Below are 23,858 nucleotides of genomic sequence, written 5' to 3'. Positions count from 1 at the left end.
GTTTTTCATGTAACTCTGAATTAGACATCATCCTTCCAGAGCAGGGGCACAACACAAGCCTACCTCAGTCTGTCAATGAAATCTCAGATCTCACCCAAACACAGTGTTGTACGCAGTTCATGAATTACAGGGCGCAGAAGCTGATGTTGGTAACTTCTGGAAAAGTGAATATGGCTCTTAAAAAACAACCCAACCAACCAAAAAAGCCCTAAACCCCTCTAAATTTCTAAAGGCTTTTAAAAACAATTTGTTATAAAAATAATGATCCAGGAAGTATTTTGTGGTAAGAATATTTTATATATATTTTTTTTTACACTTTTAACACTTACAAAAACATTCAAACAAAAAAAATTAAATAACTTTGGAAGCAGAACAAGTCCTTCTGCCTACACACATACAACAATTCCGAGCTGTTGGCACAAAAAGTAATCCACATTCATAAAACCCTTACTACTATATCAAACATAAGTTAAGTAAATCATAGGCACTAGTTTATCAAATCCGTATTTCCACACTTCTGCAGTAAATCTCTAAACACAGAGCCCCGTGATTTCCTGATATCAATAAACTGGTAACGCACAAAACAGACAGTCTATCTTCGCAGGAAGTCGTTCACTGTATTTCAGGGGGAGAACAGCAGAGAAAAGAATCCTTAAAAAACTTAAGCTGAACTTACCCAAGTGATGAATTACTTAACTTAAGGAAAGGTACATAGCAGTTTGATGCAGCCATGGTAAAACCCCCAATATCGTCATCTAAACTGACTGTAGAAATTTAAAAGTCAATCAAGCATTTGTTAAAATCCACCAATTAAAATTCACCTTTTTTCAATGAAGACTGCAGCATTGCTTTGTAAAACGCTGAAAAGTTAAAATTCAGGCTTTAGCAAGAATATGCACATTTGGTCTAGTCCTCTCTTCTGCTTAATGGTGACATGAGATACTAACTGACAGCCATTATCTGTGCCAGCGAAGGACGCAAGGCTAGATTGGTGGTATGTACTGGTCTACTGGTGCAAGGTAGTTTCTTTACCCGTGCTGAAATCTTACTGAATTACAGTATATTCGATACCCTGACTTCAAAGTCTCAGCACACATCTTGGTCTGGAGCGTGAAGTCATTCATCAACCCAAATTTTGCGTGAGTAATTAGAGCTGCAAATTGGTCTCCACTCCTTCCTATTTGGCTTCTTCCAAGTCAAGTAGCATTGCATGGCTTTTCATCCAAGAATATGTTAATGCTGGCCTAAAATTCAAGTGCTAGAATTTCAGGGTTAGTTATCCTCTTAGTGGTGGGAGTCAAAATACACCAGCAGTTCCAAACTCAGATACTAACGGGGTTGAAGGCTACCTACCGTCCAATCCAACTTGTAGTGTTCGTCAGTCATTGCACAAAAGATATACCATTCACATTCTCTTACTTCATCAACTGTACATCCAAAATACTGAAAAAGCTTCAAAGAAAATCCCTTCCATTTAACTAGTCCCACCCAATACAACTGTAGTTACAAGTGTTTGCATGATGTCTTCCAAAACAGAAAACAATGGTTCAAATGCTAATTATATGAATGAGTTGTTCTGAGCAAAATGCATTAGAGTAAGTCAGAGCCACCAGAAGAATTTAACAGCTTGTAAACAGACATAGCAGGTTTCATACTCTGTTACCAGTAATGTAAGATACACGTATGTAAGGCAAAGTACATATTTAAACACACTTACATGGGCAATATCTTCTGTAAAAATATTTACAATTTAAAATAAACCAATTTAAGAAATGGATGAAAGTAAAAAAATAGGATACAGAAAACTCCCTCATACCATGGAACATCACCTAAATGAATATCATTTGGCATCAAGAGTCAACTCATTACCTTAAAATTTGTATGTTACAAGTGCATAGTTGTGTTTCCTTCTCCTTAACTATCAGCATTTACAGTTGCTCCAGGCTGCAAGCATAGTGGTATTGTATTAGAACACATTAACATTACAACTTGCTCTTTCCTTTTTAAGGAAACCTGCTATAAAAAAAAAGTTTTTCCCAAATAGCGAGCCATGTGATAAAAATGTGGCTACAATAGCAAAGGCCATCTTTCCTGAGCCAGGAACTTTAAGGTTAGAAAGATTGTACAACTGATACTAAGCCCTTTTGGCAATCAAACATAGAAGAGCATGTAAAGCTGATCATCAACATAGGAAAGATGCAATCTATACTATTGCATTTGTGTGTCTGCTACATTCAAACCTTTAATGTTAATAAAAGCCATGGCTACTAATTACTGTTCTGCCTAATCCTCCAGAGTAACTTCTGATTCTTTCTGAAGGATGTACGTACCACTTTCCCCAATGAGAATCTCATACAATTGTTAAAAGCAACGTTTCACTAGCACTGTAGCAGTCTGCAGTCAGAGTATTAGCTCTGATTAACGTAGCCTTGTTTCAATAGTAAATGTTCACCAATCTTTCTGCTGAATTAAAACGGGCTGAAAATGAAGTTTTGGACAATGTAAGTTGACTGTTATACTTGCTGTTTTTCAAGATGGGCATTTCTTTGGCATTCATTAGGTTTTTGCCCAGACATTGGCCACTGTCATAAATGCTCATATTGATACACCTTTAGCAAGCAAGAAAAAAAACCCAGAACTGATAGCAATTTAATGTAGCAGTGATTGTATGATCACCAAACATCTGATGTTAGATGTCATTAAAGTGCTGCTTTATAATCTCTGCCAGTTTGTGCTAATTAGAGACAGAGAGGTCTGGAATTTTTACAAATCCCAAAAGTCACATCTGAACAGTTTGTATAATCAAGCTGTCTTTTAGCCTGGTGAGGAAGCATCCATGAGCACTGGAACTTTGCATTAAGCTTTGCAGTTCAGTAGCAGCCATCTTTCCAACTCTCGTCTTTCACGTTGCCATAGGTTTTGGGAGTGGGTAATGATCTAAAATAAAATGAGATATTTTTCAGTTTCATACATAACTGCTGAAATCTTCATCTATAATACATACAAATGTAAACATTTTATAAATAATTGAAATATACACTTCACTCATTTACTTCTCTGCAATATAGTAGACTTCAGATAAACCCCAAAGTATTTTCAGTTTCAGGTTCTGTGTGTTGCATATCTTGGCAACTACCATGTCAGAAAAAACATCTGCATAAATAGAAAACTTTTTGCTATTATACTCTGTGAGAATACAAACTTCGTCTGCTGCCATCTAAAAATATGCCTTTTTGTCAGTGATGTATAAACAGTGAAATCCTTGTTTAGAGTATTACATTTTGCTTACATCAAAATCTTGACATTCATAGATACTTCATTATTGCATTGTGTACAGATACTGCATTACGTACGTAAACTTTCAAGGAAAAATAGCTGTATAAGTTTAATAAGTGAAACACTTTTCTGTAAGATGTGATTTGGACAACCGCACTTCGCTACTATTAAGAACTTCCAGTCAAACACAACTGCTTTTTATTACACGAAGTTTCATACTGCTGGCAGTGCAGACTCGGAGTGCAAAACAGCCAATACTGTGACAGTCACTTGTCATTCCCCTGCCAAGCACTCATTGCAGAACAGAACTCCTCCACTTTGCCATTTACTGCTGTTTCATCTTTTCTGCGGTACTGAAGACCTTTCTGTTTAACGGGGTTCTTAATATTCCTCGTGGATGACTGCTTCTTTACGTCAGCTGGCTTCCACTTGATACCTTCAGTGAAAATCCACATTAGCATGGCATTAAGAGCACATATTCTAAATTATGCATCACTTCTTTCTGATTCTCCTGAAGAGAAATTGTCTGTATATGTAGCCTTTCCAGTTAATATTTAGTCTCTCTTGTGGTTGTTTTCCAAAGCACTCGGACATTAAGCAACTTATACAGCTGAGTGCTAGCACAGAGGTTAAGTTTGAGCTGAAAATTGTTTTGTCCTGTGGGTTAACTGCATTTATTTTTATGTTACATTTAGCAAGTGCTATGGATGCCTCCTCCATCCTGATGTGTCTTCCTTCCTGAAGTTTCTAGCTGCCCAAGGAGAGAAACTGTTCTCACCATGGTACCACTGCTTGACATATGGATTACAAAAGGAACTGCAATAGTTCTGACTTCAGAACGTGTCACTCAGTGGTACAAATTAATTTTCACTTGCCAGCTATATTTTGATAACTTTTTACCACATGCAGACCAATTTTTATTGCCTTCTCAGCCCAGACTAAGACACTCTATTTACTTAGTTCAGTATCTTTTGTTACTCATTTCACTTTCACTCCTTCACCTTCACTCTCTTAACTCGAGCATCTTTTTCTCTTGGTTTTGCTTTAAATCTATTTTGGAAAAACAGTCAAATTCTTCACGTAGAGGTCTCCATTTCCATTCTAAATACCTTGAGACCAAAATAAGAATTGCAGCACAAATACACAACGTACAAAATTCATTATGAAAACTTCAAACTAAGACTGCCCTGTCACATACTCACCTGCGAATAGGCTGTGCAAGTTTGCTACGAGGCACTGGGATGCCCCCTGTAGAAGGGGCACTGGGTCTGGGCAAACCACTCCTCATCCCTGCTGTCCCTGCCGGTCTGGTAAGAGTAGTACTGTTAATACTGCTGGCAGGGCTTGGCAAGCCTGAACTCTGGCCTGCAAGAGGCCCTGGTGAAGAACTACTGTGTGTCAGCTGCATGGCTTCTGGAGCAGCAACTGAACCGGGTCCATGGTTACTAAATGCTTTCACTGGTTGTCGGAGAGCTAGGGGAGATGGTGCTGCAGGTGAGCGGAATTTACTTGAAGAAGGTACTGGAAAATAAAATACAGAAGTAACTTTCAAGCTTAAGTTACAGTATAATTGAAATTAAAAACAGGAAATTACTTAATGTGAAAATTCAAACAATATGGAATGTATAATGGAATACAGCCAATCGAGCAGCAATGAGAAACAGGAATTCAGATGTCCTCTTTTTCATGTGTTTTTGATATCGTAACTCTAATGCCCCATTTGTTTATTACAAATATTTATTTTTCTGCATTTATAAGTAATACTAGTCAGGCTCTAAGCATTGTAACAGTCAAGTCAAAAGAAACAGAGGAGAACATATTTGTTAAGAAATTTAGCTGCTTCAGAAACCCGTGAACCTAACTCCCATCCCTGAAAAAACATGTTGAATATGGGATTCTAGTGTGATACAGTCTTTAAATAGATTCAAAGCGTGTATCAGCTTTCAGTGACGAAATTCTGAGTGCAGAGCATCTTAATGTTTCTTTTATGCTCTTCTCTTTAACCAAATCCATTGAATTAAACTTCACCTAAAGATATGGTCATGTTCCAGATTTATTGGCTGATGGGGGAAAAAAAGATAGGGTCAGCCAACCCCCAACACCAAAGAGATTAAGGTGCTGCTATGTAACTTCAACCAGACAACTATAACAATTTATAGCTGCCGCCTTCTTACAAACATTATCTAAATTATCAGTATAACTAATATCTGAATTCAAATACTTTGTATCTGAGTTAGTATGTGAAATATAGTTCTCTATCAAGTCCTTTCTGGGAAAGGTTAAGCCAGTGAAAATCCATTTAGAGGCTTGGACTTACAATACAGCACATTGTCTGTGCAACAAGGTGCACATGCAAATGTACCCCACTAACAATTTATTTTTGTACTATATATCTATTTTACTCAATGCTATTAATGCAACAGCAAAAATTCTTATTATATACTCCAGAATTACTTCTGAATTTTAGTAGACAGCTAGCAGTGAATGACAACTGATCCTCGCAGCAAAAATACTGACAAAAAGACTACTCAACAGTTCTTTGATAATGCCAAACCTTAAGCACAATTCTTCATGAGTATGAGAAATATTTTCAAAATATGCATAATGTATCACTAAACAGAATACTTAAATTAATCCATCATCTTAACAATTAAATGGTATTTCATCAGCTTTTCAAACTGATTAGGGTAGGTCAGTAACAGTCAACAATCAGGAAAGTAAAACAAAATCACATTTACATTTAGTGAATTTGCATGAACTATTCTTTCCTCCACTAAATAAACTTTTTTACACAGAGACCAAAGTTGAGTCCTCCTTGACAGATGCTTTACATAAAGAAGATGGTCCTTCACATGGCTTTTATTATAATTTTACAAGGTAGATCCACTAAGAGCATGAGGAGTGAGAGAAGGGACAAGTAATGACAGGCTACAGAGGAAGTGGTGGTTTTCAGGTTGTATTTTGAAGCCATTCCTTACAAGGGATGTCTAGGAAGATTATGTGCCTCACTGCAGATGTGAAGTGGATAATCCAGAAAGGAATCAGATCCAAGAGGGCCTTTCCACTGATAGCGATATCAAACACAGCATGAAGCCGCTCATGGGAAAAGCTGACAAAAAAGCTGGCAGAGATGTCAACAATACATGACAGTTGGTAAGTATCGAGGAGAATAAATAAAAACCCTTAAAATAAAAACCTTGGCGTCAAGCCAGAGAATGGATTAAGGAAAGCATTAACAGCAGAATGACTGGACAAGAAGAGCAGTGAAGTGCTCCTAGAACTAAGATAGATTACATATCAGAAGTTTTTAAAAATGTGACATTGCCTGTAACGTTGGTGCAATCGAATCTGCAGAATTTCCAAGTGATTCTACACTATAAACATAGGGAGCTTTTATCACTGAACTTCTCATTACACCACTTGCTTGGAACACAAACACAGCATCATGTTAGCAACTGACCAACAGAGCAATGCCAGTGTATAAAAACTGAATATAGCTTTGAGCCTCTTACAGACACAGCAGGGAAAAGGTTTTTAGGTACAGAATATAAGCAATGAAAAGTTGTAACTGAAGAACGCTTGTCACATTCCGAGTGAAAGTAAGCATCCAGTAAATTAAGCCCTCTCCATTCTCTCCAGTTTTCTGTTGACCATATTTTACCATGCTTCCAATTTGAGCTGTCAATTCATAAAACATTTCCTGTCAGCACAGCACTGCAAACATTGCTGAGAGCTGTATTCATTCTTGTACATAAAGGAATGAATTGTCTTCCAGTGGGCTGTGATCTCCAAAACAGTCCACATGATGCAATCTCTGGCAAACTGCCTAATAATTCTGCTCTACATATAAAGAATTTTGTCTTAGAGCAGTTTTAGATATTTATAAACTCAGTTTGGCCTATTTGTAAGACAGATCACAAAGAGCGAGGTACTGTCTTAGTCAAAGACTATCTGATAATTGTATACTGTGCTGGTTCTGGCTGGGATAGAGTTAATTTTCTTCACAGCAGCTAGTATGGGGTTATGTTTTGGATTTGTGCTGGAAACAGTGTTGATAACACAGAGATGTTTTCGTTCTTGCTGAGCAGTGCTTACACAGAGTCAAGGCCTTTTCTGCTTCTCACCCCACCCCACCAGCGAGCAGGCTGGGGGTGCACAAGAAGCTGGGAGGGGACACAGCCGGGACAGCTGACCCCAACTGGCCAAAGGGATATTCCATACCATATCACGTCATGCTCAGCATATAAAGCTGGGGGAAGAAGAAGGAAGGGGGAGGGGGAGGGGGATGGGACACGTTCGGAGTGATGGCGTTTTGTCTTCCCAAGTAACCATTAGGCATGATGGAGCCCTGCTTTCCTGGGGATGGCTGAACACCTGCCTGCCGATGGGAAGGAGTGAATGAATTCCTTGTTTTGCTTTGCTTGTGTGTGCAGCTTTTGCTTTACCTATTAAACTGTCTTTATCTCAACCCACAAGTTTTCTCACTTTTACCCTTCCAATTCTCTCCCCCATCCCAACAAGGAGGTGGGGGGGAGTGAGTGAGCGGCTGCATGGTGCTTAGTTGCTGGCTGGGATTAAACCACAATATATACCCATGTGCAGTATTGAGCTGATCCATGTTTAATGAAAACACGTAAACGTGTAAGGGTAGTGCTTAACAACTTTACGCAACTCCATCTCCTTAGAAACTAAACAACTAGAACCAACTACAATTAAAACATCTGGCAACAATAAAAATAAATGGCACTGTGCAGTCATGACATTCAGATTTCCCACCCTCTCTGGATTCTGTCCTGGATTGTGGGCAGGGAGCAAGAGATCCCCACCTGAAAGTAGGATGCTGTTAAGCTACAACCTTATCTGGCTTGCACCCCAAGGCCAGCTGCTGCACACTGACTTGAAACCAGAATAAATTCTGATGCAGTTGTTAAATCATAACCATCATGATGAGATGATTCAGACCGATACGAAAGAACAGATGAGGTAAAACGATGGGAATCAACAAACTGTTCTGTCATCTCAGTACAAGACAGACGTGGACCTGTTGGAGCAGGTCCAGAGGAGGGCCACAAAAATGATCAGGGGGATGGAACACCTCTCCTATGAAGAAAGGCTGAGAGAGTCGGGGTTGTTCAGCCTAGAGAAGAGAAGGCTCCAGGGAGACCTTATTGCAGCCTTTCAGTACTTAAAGCAGGCTTATAAGAAAGATGGGGACAGGCTTTTTAGTAGGGCCTAGAGTGATGGTTTTAAACTAAAAGAAGGTAGATTCAGACTAGATATAAGAAAGAAATTTTTTGCAATGAGGGTGATAAACCACTGGAACAGGTTGCCCAGAGGTTGTAGATGCCCCATCCCTGGAAACATTCAAGGTTAGGTTGGACAGGGCTCTGAGCAACCTGAGCTAGTTGAAGATGTCCCTGCTCATTGCAGGGGGGTTGGATTAGATGACCCAAACCATTCTGTGATTCTATGATCTGACTGATATGGGATTGCTGTATAAGCCTTAACAAATCTGTTACAGTGAGGTAAAGAGTTAGTTATTTGAATGTATTTTGAACTGTTTTACACAAAATGGTAAAAAAAGCAGCCAACATCTGTGTGTGAAAGGTGTCAAGCTATGTAATGAACAGTATTTTAAGAAACTAAACCCAATTGTTGCTCACAGTTGTTTATTCTTTTGAAGCAAAAGTCGGTTCATTACTGCATAATGCTTCTATACTTGTGAGAATCTCAGATCAGAAGCAAGAAAAACCAACACATAAAGGACTATAAAATAGCAAATAACTGGAAAGGACATGTTGGGTCCTCATTTGCAGTGAGGAATGACAGCAACTATAAACTGGAATACATAACTGGCAGTGCAACATGTTCTCTAAGGTTTAATAAAATTTTACAAATTTTGCAACTAATATAAACTCAAAGAGAAGTTAATTTTCTGTACGCTTCCACAGCTCCAGACTAGGCCATACACCTAATAAGTGTTCCAGACATCCAGATGAAGGTAAAGGCATGGCCAACTGGAAAGACAGCACAGAATGCTTTGCAGGGGAATCGAGACAGTGGTCTTATGCCAAAGCAGAACATTGAAAGAACTTTTCTCCATTTGGTATGGAATATTATGAAGACTTGGAGACCTCCTATTAAGCCATGTGAATCTGTTTCAAAGTCATTATACTTTACTAAAACTTTCTGCATGGAATGAAGTTGACTCAAAGAAGTTAGCATTGTTAAACCACTGAGAGGAAAACGTGTTTTGTCAGCCACCCTCATAATCCTTAAGGATTCTAGCATATATAGAGCTTATGAATTGGTCTCAAGTGAAATATGATCTTTAAAATGAGATCTTCTAGATTGTAATAGACAACAGGACCAACTATGCTTAAAACCAAAATCAATAACTTGTTTTATCTTAGTAGTGAAATTGAGGCAGTGTCACATACAAGGCTGCCAGAATTAATTAAAAATCAGTTAAAACTTGTCGACTTGGATTAGAGGCTCAACATATTTCATTTTCTCCTCAAAAAGAAGCAAACTTCAGCCATTAGCAAACTGGAATATTATATACAATAGTCTAATTCCTTGAGAAAAAAATACAAATCTAAGTTACTGTATGTTGGGGTTATTCTTCCAGTTTTGAGAGGAAAAGAGAAAGTGCAAGTACGTGCACATGTATGTGCAAAACAAGTTGACATTCTACACTCATCTTTTCAAGGATAAACTCGTTAGCTTTTGTTTCCAGCACAAAGGATGATATTTTCACTTGTCTGCATATTTTTTCACAATAAAAAAAAATTTTTACAATTTGTTTGAAAAAACCTGTATTTTACAGTTTAAAAAACGCCTATCCAAACGTAGCCCTAATGAATATGGATTCAGGAGTCTGCTTTTCTAATCCAGATTTCCTGATTAATGCTTGAAGTCACCAATCTTTGGATTTTATCTCAAAACCCATTTTAATACTTTTTTCCCTACATGATGCAGGGTTGTTTTTTTTAATGTTTAGACCAAAATGTACTTTGATACAGCAAGGACCACCTGGTTAATCTCGACATGCAACAGCAATTTTATTAATCTAGAGTATGTGAGATTTAATGCAGGTGAACAATTATGTGAGATTTGCTGGAGCTTGATAAGAGGTTGTAAGTTAATTACCTCCTTTTGTAGATGGAGTTTGAAGAAACTGTTTGGTTTTGAAGGCAGCACGAGGCAAATTTTTCTGCCTTTGCAGAGCTGTTGAAAGACAAGAAATGTTATATTTGTCTAAGAAGATAAGAAAACTAAGTTTACTGGGAATTTCAGAATTGCATCTTGTGAAGCAGCAAGGAACAGAGTGAGTAAAACACTCAAAAAAGCTGTTATGACTCTGGAAGTGATGGGGTTTCTTTAAATGGTGCTTGCTCTTAATGGCAAAGAGTTACAGAGGAGTGTGTCAGAAATTTTGCAGTGCAAAACGCGCAGATTCTGTAAGAGTAAAGCTTCTTGCAGGGCAAAAAGCCCAGAAAGGCAAAAAAAATTAATACACTAAAGGGAGAACAAGCCACCTAGCAAACATGCTACAGCAATGTGAGTGCAAGATTAGATCCGAAGATGAAAATTAAACTGTCATATCTGGCCTAGCAAGATTAAACTTTTCATTTTAAAGGAGTTTTCAAAAAAATATTCTAACACTACACAAAAGCATAAATCTGTGTCTAAATGTGATCATATAAAAAAGTTATATTTTTCAGTTATGCAAACATAACGCATTTTGAGAGATGTCTGGGGTTTTTTCCCCTCAAAAGGTATGCAAGAGGATTCAAAACGAAGACATAACACTAAGATTATCAACTGCCAGCATGTAGACACCACGACAAAATTTGGTTTTTTATTGCTCCTATGTCCTGCCTATTTTCTAGTAATGTTCAAGGGTTGATACTGCCTTGAAATGACCTCACTACCTACCCATTACCAAGAGAGAAGCCAGTGTTCCAAGAGCTGCAGAATCTTGGCAAGGAGAGTGTTACCTATTGCCAGAAGGAACGCATCGACTCAGCATATTTTCACCACAGCATATTTAAGGGGGGAAGGAGGAAAGTAGTCAATGAAATAAAGCTTTGCCTACACAAAGGCTTCTTAAAATGATACGGTATGAACAAACATTTCTGCTCACCTCAGTGTATGGAGTTTTATACCAGCATAAACCTGATTGCACTAGCAAGGCTTATTTCCATAGTGAGAAGGAAGAAAGATGGGGGAACAGCTGTGCATAAAGATCCTGACCCTCAGTAAGAAAGCTCAGTAATCCTATCACCAATTGGTGAGTATCACTATAAAGAAGATAGGGGAAGAGCAATTAGCATCCTAATAATATTAGTTAATCCTTTTCTAAACTTGATAGCATATAATAATTGCCATCACCTTTCCTATCCTTCAGTCCATGCAAAATTCACAATATATTGTGAACTATAAAAGTAGTTCATCATGTGTTTTACCTTCATTCTGAAAATATGACTAGGTGGTCTATTCATTTTAGTCTTAATAACTAACTAAATCCTGTCATTTTCAACAAGCAGCAAGAAGGAATTAAAGTGTTTATAAAAAATTATAAAATGCTGCTTGTGACTATTAAGAATAAAGAAACCATTCCTTCTACCAACTAGAATCTAACGTAAAAGAGCATGTGGCAATATGCAATTCTTACTCAACTTCTGGCACATGGTCTTGCTATAAACATTTTTAAGGCATACCCATAAACAGCCAATTAAGCACAGTAAGATGTTTAAAAATGAGCACAATTCCTAGGAATTTAGTGAGGCAGACCACTGGCCAGAGTGTTTCTGTCCACAAGTATTCCACTATATCATTTTCTTACTGAATCAGTGTTTTTGTTATACCACACAAAATCAAAACAGCTTCTTCCTTCATATTTATGGATCTTGAATTTAGTTTGCCCTAATTCATTCAGTTAGATTTAAATGTGCTACTGCACATGGCACTAAGTTTCTTCCCCCATCATTATTTACGCTGCTTGCAAGTCAGAGATGTGGGATGATATGGAAAGGATTTAATAAATATGTAAGTCAATTTCTTTCCTTCTCAATGGAGCCTCCAGGAAATAGAGGCTCAATAGCTAAACAATTATGTGCACTGAATCACTGAAAAGAACTTCAGGCAGTGCAATCTCAGCAATGCTGAGGAAACATGCAGTTTGAGATAAGCGTGGAATGCATGCTTATCCACACTATTTGCTGGTCTTGAAGCACTCCATATACTATTACATTACCTGTCACAAATGGCGCATGCTGAATATACGTAGTTATGTTTACTTTTGATCAACCGAATTGGAATACTCTGTTTCCTCAAAACATACACTTTCTCCTTTTACTCTGAACATGCCAAGCAGCTGGATCTTGGCAAGCAGACTAGTTACTTTACTGAGAGTTTGAACAATCTACAGCTTAGCTCTTTGAAAAAGTATTATATTTAATTCTGCTTAAAGATTTAACATTCGTGTGCTAACAGTGCCAGATAAGTACAAAAATATCACACACAATCCACTAGAAAGCACGTAGCTTCTATGTGGAAGCCACCCTGGAAGTTCTGCAGCTTTGCACAATCTATGTGGTGTAGCATGCAAATACAGAGGCTTCCCGTCATTCTAACACTTTAAAGTCTAAAAGATACCTATTCCTTGGAGAACACAAGTATTACTGTATCTTCCAGTGTTTTTTTTAACTGTGAAATATTTAATAGTTTTCATGTAAAAAAGTACTTTCTGCATAACGGCATGGAGAACCAGATGTAAATGAAGATTCTAATAGTTACAACTACTATTTAATCCACTCATTCTCAATCTCTTTTCAAAAAGAATTTGGATTTTTCACCACATTACACCTAAAACTTAAAATGCCAAGTGTTTTCATGTTTTACAGTTGTACCTCTAAACATATTACAAGTATCTTCCCTCTACTCTTTAAGCAAGCATGTACAATTTGCCTATGCAACCATAACAGGAATTGTCTTTTCAGAAACTTACTGGATTCCTAACTCATTTTTGAATGCCAGCAACCATAGCAAGTCCAGTATTGCAGCCACAGCAAATGTGCAAGTAAATTATGAACAGCAGATCTTTGACAAGGAGAAAAGTAGTGACCTCGGGTGGTAAGCCAGCATCCTTGCAAAGGTAAGCTCATGCAAAACTAGCAGGTATATGAGGAAGCTTTGAATCCCACAACCCAGAAGTCATCGCCAAGGGAAAACAAAAATTTGCTGCAATTTAACAGTGCTTTGCGCAAGGTGACAAAATATATAACCAATAAAACAAAAAGTAGACAATAAAAAGGACACAATTCTGGCAATTTTTATACAAGGTACAGTTTTGCAGAAATTTTTTTAATCCAGACTAAGCAAAGATACTTACTCATTGACTTCATACACAAACCGTTTTACGATTGTCAATAGCAAGACTCTGACAAACATCTGTAAGAGCAGGGAAACTGTAAAAGCTAGAAATCTGGGCTTTGTTAATGATACTTAACTTACATTTAAATGTAAGTTGGTCTAGAGCGATTCACATTTGGGGAAAGATTCCCATGAAAAGCAAGCAAATTTACCTAATAATTTCTGTGATTCTCAATCCACCCACAAGTTGAAAAATTTTTTTATATATATATATATAAAAAAAAATGTAAGTCACACTACTTTGGCTCCTGCAATGAAGTAACTCACTAAATATTGAATATTGAGACTTCTGCTGTCCAATCTTTCCCTAAAGTTTCACTGTGAATATACTTTTAATACTGGAAATAGCCTTCTAGCCAACTAAGCTGCTCTCTATGCTCTTCCCTTCCCAGTTCACTCAACGTTAAAAACACCAAATAAAATCTGTAGAGATTTTTACTAAAAATATTTTCCTTCATTTTCTTTCAGGTCATTTTGATTATTCTTCCCATCACAAAAACAACACAGTTGGAGAGCTCATGTCCAACTGCTCCAAGTGCTTTATAGTTTGATAAGCCTGCCTAAGAGATGACAGTCCTGCATTTGAACTACACACATGCCCTTTCAGTTGTAAATCCCACCTTCTGAGCATTTGTGAAGATTGGAAGAAGAGGCAAGGCGAGAGGATGCAGGGATAACCGGTATGAACAATCACAAGGTCACATTAACTTCTTTGGCTACAGTATCACACACCTGGGACTGACTGTCCACACAACCCTTACATCTGGTCAGAGTCACTACAAAGATTGAAATCTTGTAGTCATTGGCATGGTCTGTATTCCTTATTCTGTATTTAACTATATTTGGTTGCATTAAACACACTGCTTTGAAAGGACTAGTTAATAAGGCCAACTAGATATGCCAGTATGCCTTTAGTATTCAATGGGTAAAAAAAATTAGTTTCATTCACAAATATTATCTTACATTTCCCATCAAATATTTAGATTACTGATGAACTTTTATCAGAGAACTTTTATAGTTCAAAGCTCTACATATAATATTCATAATGTATTCTTCCCTTGAAAATGTCACACAAGGTTGTTATTATTCTGAAACTTGTTTTAAAATGAAATGGTCAGGAAACATTTAAACAGGAACTGTCAATATTGACATATAAAGAAGCACTGAACATTTAAGTTTCATTTGCTTTGGCTTCTTTAAGGTCACCATTTTTAAGAGACTTTGTGAGATTAGCAGCGTTCTCACATCAGCAGTTCACTTTTGGGCAAACTAGCAGCTGCTAGCCCAGCAATGGGCTAATTGGGGCACAGGTTCATCCAAACCTTTTCTGAGAAATACTGACACTTAAAAAAGTAAATAAAATCTGCAACTGAATATAATTTCCAGGTGACAAAACAAAAGAAGAAAATAAACAGCAAAAAAGGGTTAAACTTGCATGAATGATTTCAGATCAGGTTTCACTATTTAAAAAAAAGCAATAAACATCATCTAGGTAAGTATTTTCGTAGCCTAGTAAGTTTTTTATAGTCTGAAAATAAAATTCAACAGTACAAAGCACTATTTACTTCTGTAAATCACAGAAAATAAATGGTTTCTGAAATGTGTAACACTACTGTATTTATACTATAGTCCTTCTACATATGCTGTTAGGAAACTATGAATGATACTTAATAAGAGATCAGGAATTCTTTGAATATACTCAGTACCAGATTTTGTGTACCAAAAAAAGCAGTTTTTCACACAGGTGTGATTAAAAATCAAGATTAGCACCTTCAGTGTGACATGCAATGTTTCTCTCTGCCATGAAACTGGAAGACAGCTGAGCACCATCACTTCTGAAATATACACTGCAGTGTCACTAAAGGTACTTACTGGCTGAGGCTTGAGGTTGAATGCGAGGTATTCCTCCATTTGGCACTTGGAAGTTTGAGTCACTTCTGCTGTTTTTCACAGACTCAGCTTGGATGTTAGACGTCCTGGACAGGTTTGGAAGACTACGCCTTAGTTTTTCTGTATGAAACAATATCAAGATACCACATGTAGTCTGATGCCGGACAAAGTTCAGGTTATGAACCCATAGTTGAACCCCAAATCTGTGTGACACAAAACGTTAGCCATATCAAACTACACTGCAATTTAAAAGCGTATTTCGTTACATTACAGTTCTTCCATCATCTTGAATTAAAGTTCTATATTATTCTCAGATCTATCATATACAAAATATTTATATAAAAAAGCAAGAATGTACATTTTTTACCTGTGGTGAAAAAAGTCAAGCATAGTGTGTTTTGAAATGGAAACATATCTGGGTTGTGATTCTCTGGCTTTTGTTCTACCGTAACGGAAACTGAATAGGCAAACCTAATTTGCAGTTTTGCACACTTTTTGAAGTCTCTACCTAGAAAGTTATTAATAATATAGAACACTTGCCTATGATTAAAAACACAGTGATTTTTTGAGTCAATTTTTGGGACTACCCAGTCCCATATCAGCACGTTATACAACAAATAACAGCCACCCACTTGGAAAGAAACTCTTCACACACAGCATTCAAAATTATTGAAGTGTCCAGTTATGCTTCATCTTTCACAAATGACTTGACTATCTATTCAGTTAATACTGGTTCCTCAAGGGTCTTCTAAAATTTGTACCATTGCTCATAGAACACAAAAAGATGCCATTAAATATCTCTCAAGTCTAATGACATTCTGCATATCTCCAACCCATGCATAGCTGGGTTGATGACATACTTTGGACAGAAGACTGCAGATGCCTTGTCAGGATGAGTGGCCAACCTGATTCTGTGGAGGGATGCAGTAAAGAAGTACGCTAACCATACACAAGCACTGAAGATGAAAACAAAAGTAAGAATCTTTGCAGGCTGAATTTTCCTACAAGTGTACTTTCTACACTTAGTACTGTTTGCATTGCAGTTGGTACATTGTTGAACCCTGTCAACCAAATTTCCCTCTAACCGCTCAAGAGAAAAAAAACCCAGACAACATTTTTGGCTGCTGCTATATCAACTCTGAATATCCAAGCAACATTCAACTGCACAAAAACCACTACAAGAGAATTCCTTAGAAGTGTTTCAGAAACACATGATAGCATGCTCTATTTTGATCCCGTTGGTATGTGGGATACCAGCTTTTGGTACCTTGCCTCTCGTGCTATTTTTGCTGTAACTCATCTAGCATGCATTAAGACTTTCATTAAACCCTAGAAAAGAACAAGAAAGGAATTCTCAACTAAGTCACAATATAATTCATTAGCTTTTGTATTGTACATTTTCCTATATACCTAAAACTTCCCCAAACTACTATTACTAGATGAGACTTAAGCTAACCCTTCCAAAGATATTCTTGAACAGCTAACTAAATTTGCAGGATCATCTTCCCCACACTGATTTTCCTGATTAAAATTCTAAAATTTCTTAGTCAATGAAATTCTGTAAGTGGCATAGACCTCTGCTATATTAGGGGGAAAACACACCCAGAAAATAAACTGCTTAAAAATGCATTTCTACATCATCTCTACTGCAGACACTTTGCATCCAGCTTACCTGAAAGATGAAAAAATAAGGTGAATTCTTAATACTTAAATGTATGTTATTTCTGAAGATTTTATTTGCCATATAACAACTACATTTGTTAAAATGGGAATACGCTTGTGAAACTTCAGCCCAATTAAAGGAGTTTCTGCCAGATTGCTACCAGGAAAAAGTACATTCAAGAAGGAAAATCATATCAGGATATGGTATTTCATTCTATGCCAATATAATATAATTGTGTCAAGTTTACTGCAAGCTTTATTTTTTATTACGCAGCAGTTTGCACAGCTTTGAGATATCTAAAGTATCCAACAAAGGCATGACTTAAGTACTAATATTTTTAAGGCTTTGTTCATGCTCAAAGAGTTCAGAGCCCTGCACTGCCAGAAGAAAGCATTCAGCTATCTCACAGGTTACAGGCATGCATAAATTTCCGTGTTACTCTCATCTGACCACAGTTACTTTCGCTGCATTTTATTCTATCATCTGCAAGGCCTAACCCTACTGGTGAATGATAGTTTCCCTTGGGCTCTGCTTTATTTTAGTGCATTTGCCTGCCAAAGATAGAACTCGGTCACCACGAAACTCAGAGTGACTGGATAACATCTAAAACAAATACAAGCCTATCAACTCATCTGACTGTAAGGGTTCCCCAGCAGAACTTAAGCTTTGCTTGCTCTGCTTTTTCTTCAACAACTCTGAGATTAAACCATGATGTTACACAGGTACATAGTTTTAGCACTGCACACAGACCAAAATCCCTTACAGGAACTACACAACTACTTGTATAATAAATTTGAGACAGAGCTTTTTACCTTCACTTTTGACATTACTAGTCTGCAAATCTGTAGGATGGCCTTGAAGCGAAAGACGAGGTTGCTGTAAACGGCTAATCATAGGTTGGGGTGACACTCTACTGTATTCTATGCTTCGAGCAGGTGATCGGGACCGAGGTGAATTCCTTGGAGATTGTTTTGGTGAAGGCCAGGGAGAACTGCGAGGTGATGGTGAGAACCTGTTAACAGCAGGGTGCACTGTGTGATGTGTGCCATCTTCTTCATCTTCTAAACTCTGAGCATCAAGCTCCTGATCACTGAACGTGCCTCGCCTTGTAGAATTGCAAGAAGAACCAGAACTACGCCGAGAAGCAGTTGCTGCATACTCTTGCCGGAGGCCTGGTAACAAAGGAGAACATTGTTTACTTGCTTCCAGCCCACAAATGGTTCAAACTAGAGACAGCGCATACAAATATCTACCCAGCACTTAAACTCACATTTGGCTCACCTTAACTCCTTTTATTTGAGGCATTAAATTAACTCCAGATTAGTACCAAAAAAGTTATGTACCAGCTGATAACGTCTTGAAATAAGTAGGTGAGCTCATTCCTTTCCATACTACAGCAATCATCAGTATAGGTGCGTTGTGTACTTGTTCATCTCCTCTCCCAGGCTGGATACTAGCAACACAGGCTACTCCTTAATTTTGATATCATTTAACATTCTATAACAATTATAGCAGCCACAATGAAATGTCTCTTGCAATGTATTAGTACATGTAGCAAAAAAACCTATATGATAAGCTACCCCTAGAGAAACTAGAGTTGTTAGACCAGTGGTCTCTGAAGTGGGGTGCACGCAAAACTATCCACTGGGGTGCAGGAAGAAAATTTTGTACTACTAATAAAATAGTATTTTTAAAATAGCATTTATTTCATCTTTATCTCATCCTTTTTAAATTGCTATTTTTGTGTACATTTGTGTATTTTTGTGTACATATTAGTAGAGTAGTACATGTATATAATTTATAAAAAAATACATATATTGGACATTTGGGGTTTTTTTTCCACTGATAGGGGTATGCAATAAAAAAGTCTGGAGACCACCTAGTTAGACAACTGAAATTCCTACCACTGTCTGCAATCTCAGAGGGACAAAAAAACAGACAAAGTCTCAACTAAACCTATAATGAAACACAGACATCTACATAGGTGCTTTTCTTCACTATTCTTTGCCATATTGACTTTACATTTCGGTGATTTAAATCATGGTTTAAGCATTGATGTCAGCAAGACTGGATTACATTGGGAAGGCACATATCTCCTGAGAAGACTGGTGGCAGAGTCTAACGACCATCCTTTTAGCATATACTATATGCTACAAATTCATACTCTCTCTAGCATTTCTTTTGTCCACTGTTCCTAAAGAACACTTCTGCACAGCAACTTCCTTTCCTTATCCCAGAGGCAGAAGTCCTTAGCCAGCCTTCTCAGAAGAACTACATTTGTACATGCATAGTAGAATCTACACCCTTTTTCCATTCCTGCTGAGCAAGTGCTACTGCCGTTATTCAATAAAAAAAGATCAACTGCTTTGTTTTCAGAATGCAAAATACTTACTTTCTTCCTGCATTCGTGCTAAAATTTGCACATCTGTAACATCATTTAGCTTGTAATTAGACCCAATAGAGTCTTCATCCATCTCTGATGCGCTTAATTCACTGTCCAGAGAGGACTGTGGACTTAGTGGAGGATTTCTATCTGCCGAACTTTTAAGATGACCTACAGAAAGAAAATAAAGTAATAGGAAATGTTAAAAAAAAAAAAAAAGGCAAGCTGTATTGCCTTTCCTAGTAAAAGAACCACCAATCTGAAAACAGATTATGACTGAGATGTTGAGTCTGACAGACCATTTGAAACATTTGATTGTGAACCTAGGCTGAACATATAATTTACACAAGCAGAGCTTAGCCATCACCTTCTAAAACTGAGCAACTTCATAAAATCATTGTAATAGTGCAAAACAAATTAACAACATATAATCTGGTCTACCTGTACCAAGTTTCAACCGCTATGAAGTTTGCACAGCTCTTACAGAAAGAGAAACTGCGTACCTGTTCCCTTTGTGCTTTCATTCTCATCTCTGCACACTACCTTGTAAGACATAAGTTTGACTGTATCTTTCTTGACAATAAGGACTTGCTGATCCAATGAACATTGATTCAGTTTGGAATGCTTAAAATACAGTTTATCTGAAAATACTACCTGTTCTATGTACACATCTTTGCTAAACTATAACATACCAGAAAAACTCTTCCTGTTTGCTGCCTTCTGGCTGACACCCCATTGCCAGTTACATTTCATCTCTCTGTCCTGCAGGCAGATACAGCATTGTAGCACACAATGCAGAGCAGAGTTACATAGATTAAAACAAAACCTGGGTAATAGGCCTGGTGAATATACTGCAGTGCAGGCTTCTCTTTACAAGTCCACAACAAACTATAGATAGTTGGATTGTCAATGCAATGTTTTTTCATCTTCCCTGCAAGCTAACTTGAGTTAAAGTATATATAATAAGCCAACATTCTGACTTCAGAGTAGAGACATGTTCAATTTTTCTGATGCAAAGGAAGTGCCTGTGGTGCAGAATAAAGGCAGAAAACGTTGCCAGAAGTTAGTGTTTACGTTGATGGCTGCAAAGCCTCAAGGAATGCCTTTAATTAAAATACATGCTTCTTTCTTAGATTATATTGTTCATGTCTCAGAGGTACCGATGGATACATTGCATACCAAACGTTTCAGTTAATAAGTCATAGGGTAGTTGCAAAGACTTTACAACTACCAACACCTAACCTTTAAACACTTACTATGCAACTTACATCCAGTCAATTACAGGGCTAATTCTAGAAGCTGGTTACATGTGTTGGGACTCCACAGAATTAACACTATGTGTTTTGGTCTAACCGCTAATACACATCAGTGATCTTAGGGACACGGACCTCCAGAGAAAACATTTTAAATGTATCTCATGCCAGAAAGTCTGGAAAAAAGCCTTTCCTAAAAAGTTTAAATACTGCATGATGCAAACATGCTACAAAAGACTCAGGTTTTTGGTATCTTTCGTACTCCAGTTCAATGCAAATGTAATCTATTTGAGCACATGTTTTTGAAAGGAAGAGGAGGAAGGGGAAAGGGAGAGATCAGACACTCACACACACACTTACCTGAGGTACCAGGAGGTATGAGCTGTTTCACTAAAGCAGATTTCACTGGTGTTGAGGAGGGAGAGTTGAAACCACTGCTGTAGGGGCTACTAGTATTTGGACTATAGGAGCTTGTGTAACTGACCGCACTGAAAGGGCTGCTGTACAAACTCTGCCTCTTGAGAGCTGTGTGAAAGAGGAGGAAAGCAACAAATTATACTGAAGGAACCAGTGAAAAATTAATACAATACTCTATATCTTCAGTGTGATTTAACTACTATACAACTCAAGTAGAACACTTCAGTCACCAGGAAGTTTATTAACTGATTTCTTCATCTCCTAGATACAACCACACTGTGGAAGGAGTGGGAGAAGAGGACAAGACAAGATAGCAACAAATATTTTCCTTGTAAAAATCAGATCTAAGATCACTACAACTGATCTCTTCAAGATGTTCAGTGTAGGCATTGCGAAGGAGGAGGGAAGCAACTCAAAAGACAGTAGTAGCTAAGCTACGGTAACATACATCCTATGCACAATTACACACAAACCAGAGCACACCATGAAGTCTAGTTCTCCAGAATTCACAGACCTGTCTAGATCACACAATATTTCAACAGTAACCCCAATACCAGCACCACAGAACTAAGCAATACCACCTACAAAATTCCCCAAAACGTACGCTAAAATGAAAAACCATAAGCATGGCAAACGCTTCTGTTTATGTTTCTGGGTACCATGAACCTACTGGGCACAATAAAGCAAATCGACAGTAGGATTATTCCCTTCTGTATACCTCCTGTTCTAATGCTTTGGGATTTTTATGTCTGTGGGCTTCAACCCCATATATATGATCCAAAATTGAGTACTTTGCTATTTATTGTAAATTTTTCAATGCTAAAGTATTTTCAGATTAATTTTAACCACTGCCAACCATTTTCAGTATGATACTGCAATTCCCCTAGTTGCCAGGTGTATGATTTGCATAGTTACTTAAATGACTATTTTGTTCAGAAATTTACATTTTATTTTAATATAATAGAAAATGGAACTTCAATGTGGCAAGTGGGAACCAAAGGAAATTTAGTCACTTCTGGTAAAATCAGTTCCTCCATTTTATGCCAAACAGAATTGTATTTTAACAAAGAACAAATTAAATTGCAAAACATTAAACTGAAAGCTAGAGATCCAAACTTTATGATACGTAAATCTAGATTAGATTAAGTTGCAGCTCACCTAGCTGCTAGAAACTAAACTCTCTTCAAGACACAACAGTATTGAAACTATGCATATGTATTACAAACTGACAATAGGCCTGGCAAATGTATGGCAATACACTCAAGTGGTTCTTAAAAAAAAAAAAGAACTAAATTAAGCTATTCAAAGAATGTTGTGTGACATTTCTGTTACTGAAAAAGGGCTTTAATTAGTGCAGTAATAATTAGGCTACTGACAGTAGTGAACAAAAAAAAAAAGGAATTGAACTCTATTCTACTGTGCCAAACAACTTGGCATTAATTTGTTTACTAGAAATCCTTTTATTCAGTGTAAGATTTTTTTTTTGACATTACAAGAAGCCAAAAGAGACTACAGTTGCATGAAATGCTGCTTTCAGCAGCAAAGCCTGCTTCAGCTCCTCCTCCCACCCCACTTTGCTCTTGGTGACTACCTCCTCAGTTGTTCAGTACAAGCAATGGTGGGGCCACACTATTATCCAGCCTACTAAAGTGGATTTAGGTTAAAAACAGCTAGAGTATTTTAACTGATTGCATCAGTGAATTAGTTTTTAGTAGCACCCAAAAAACATATCATCCCACCAAATGGATGGCAGAACACAGCACAGAGGCAGAAGCAGCAGAAATTAAAGTTGACTTTGCAGCAGATTCCTTAAATTGCACCTCATGTAAAGATCCTCTCTGGTGTTTAAACCAGTTAATATTAATAGTGTTTTAATTAGAGTGAAAAGACAATTATAGATAGAGGATGGAAAGTTTATATTCCAGCTTTCACTGCAAGTCTTAAATGATATGCACTAATTTCAGCAATTAGTGAATTCAGTGAATTCTAGCAAGTATTCTTGAAGTACCTCCAGTTTATTTTGAATGTCAGAAGGGAAATCTCCATTTTACTACAAAGCTCAGTTAACAAAACCAATAATTACAAGCCCATTGTATTCTGGTTGACTCTGATGAGACAACTCCTTTGATAGCAAGTTCTCCTGGCATTCACACAGGAACCCCAAAACATCTATTCCAACTCAATCTTTGTTCTCATGCGAAAAAAAATTTACTGTCATTTTCAGCAGGAGATGAAAAGTAAAAAAACCCTAAAAGTAGTCTGCACAATAGTTCTTTATTTCGTACTTATTACACAGGCAAGTATTTTAAAATATTAACCACAAATTAGAAAACAATTGTACTACTGTATAACCTTCAAAACAGGTTCTTTGTACATATCCATAATGATACAAAACATTTGATCACATACAGATTTCTTTAGATGAAAGAAAGCATACTTTTGTTACATATAAAAAGTATGCTCCGGTACATGATGACACTTTATATGGTACAGCAGGTTTCATCCTAGCTAATGTGAACTTCTACCTTCCTCAGCA

General features: G+C 37.3%; 1 protein-coding gene across 3 annotated transcripts in view; it reads right to left on the bottom strand.

The window, feature by feature from the left end:
• Positions 1–281: 281 nt before the first annotated feature.
• SLAIN2 (SLAIN motif family member 2) overlaps positions 282–23,858 on the bottom strand; it is a 37,125-nt gene continuing 13,548 nt past the window's right edge. The window contains exons 3-9 of one of the 3 annotated variants that reach the window (XM_076336212.1): positions 21,266–21,430; positions 19,662–19,823; positions 18,082–18,441; positions 15,589–15,726; positions 10,429–10,506; positions 4,479–4,797; positions 282–2,937 (exon numbers count right to left, since the gene is read on the bottom strand). In XM_076336212.1, the coding sequence (XP_076192327.1) occupies positions 2,871–2,937; positions 4,479–4,797; positions 10,429–10,506; positions 15,589–15,726; positions 18,082–18,441; positions 19,662–19,823; positions 21,266–21,430 (1,289 nt within the window). In that variant the 3' untranslated portion in view covers positions 282–2,870. The other 2 variants (XM_076336213.1, XM_076336214.1) reach the window with 2 other exon arrangements.

Source organism: Aptenodytes patagonicus, chromosome 4 (assembly GCF_965638725.1).
Source record: "Aptenodytes patagonicus chromosome 4, bAptPat1.pri.cur, whole genome shotgun sequence".
In the NCBI taxonomy this organism is placed as follows: Eukaryota; Metazoa; Chordata; class Aves; order Sphenisciformes; family Spheniscidae; genus Aptenodytes; species Aptenodytes patagonicus.
This window is presented reverse-complemented; position numbering and strand designations above follow the sequence as displayed.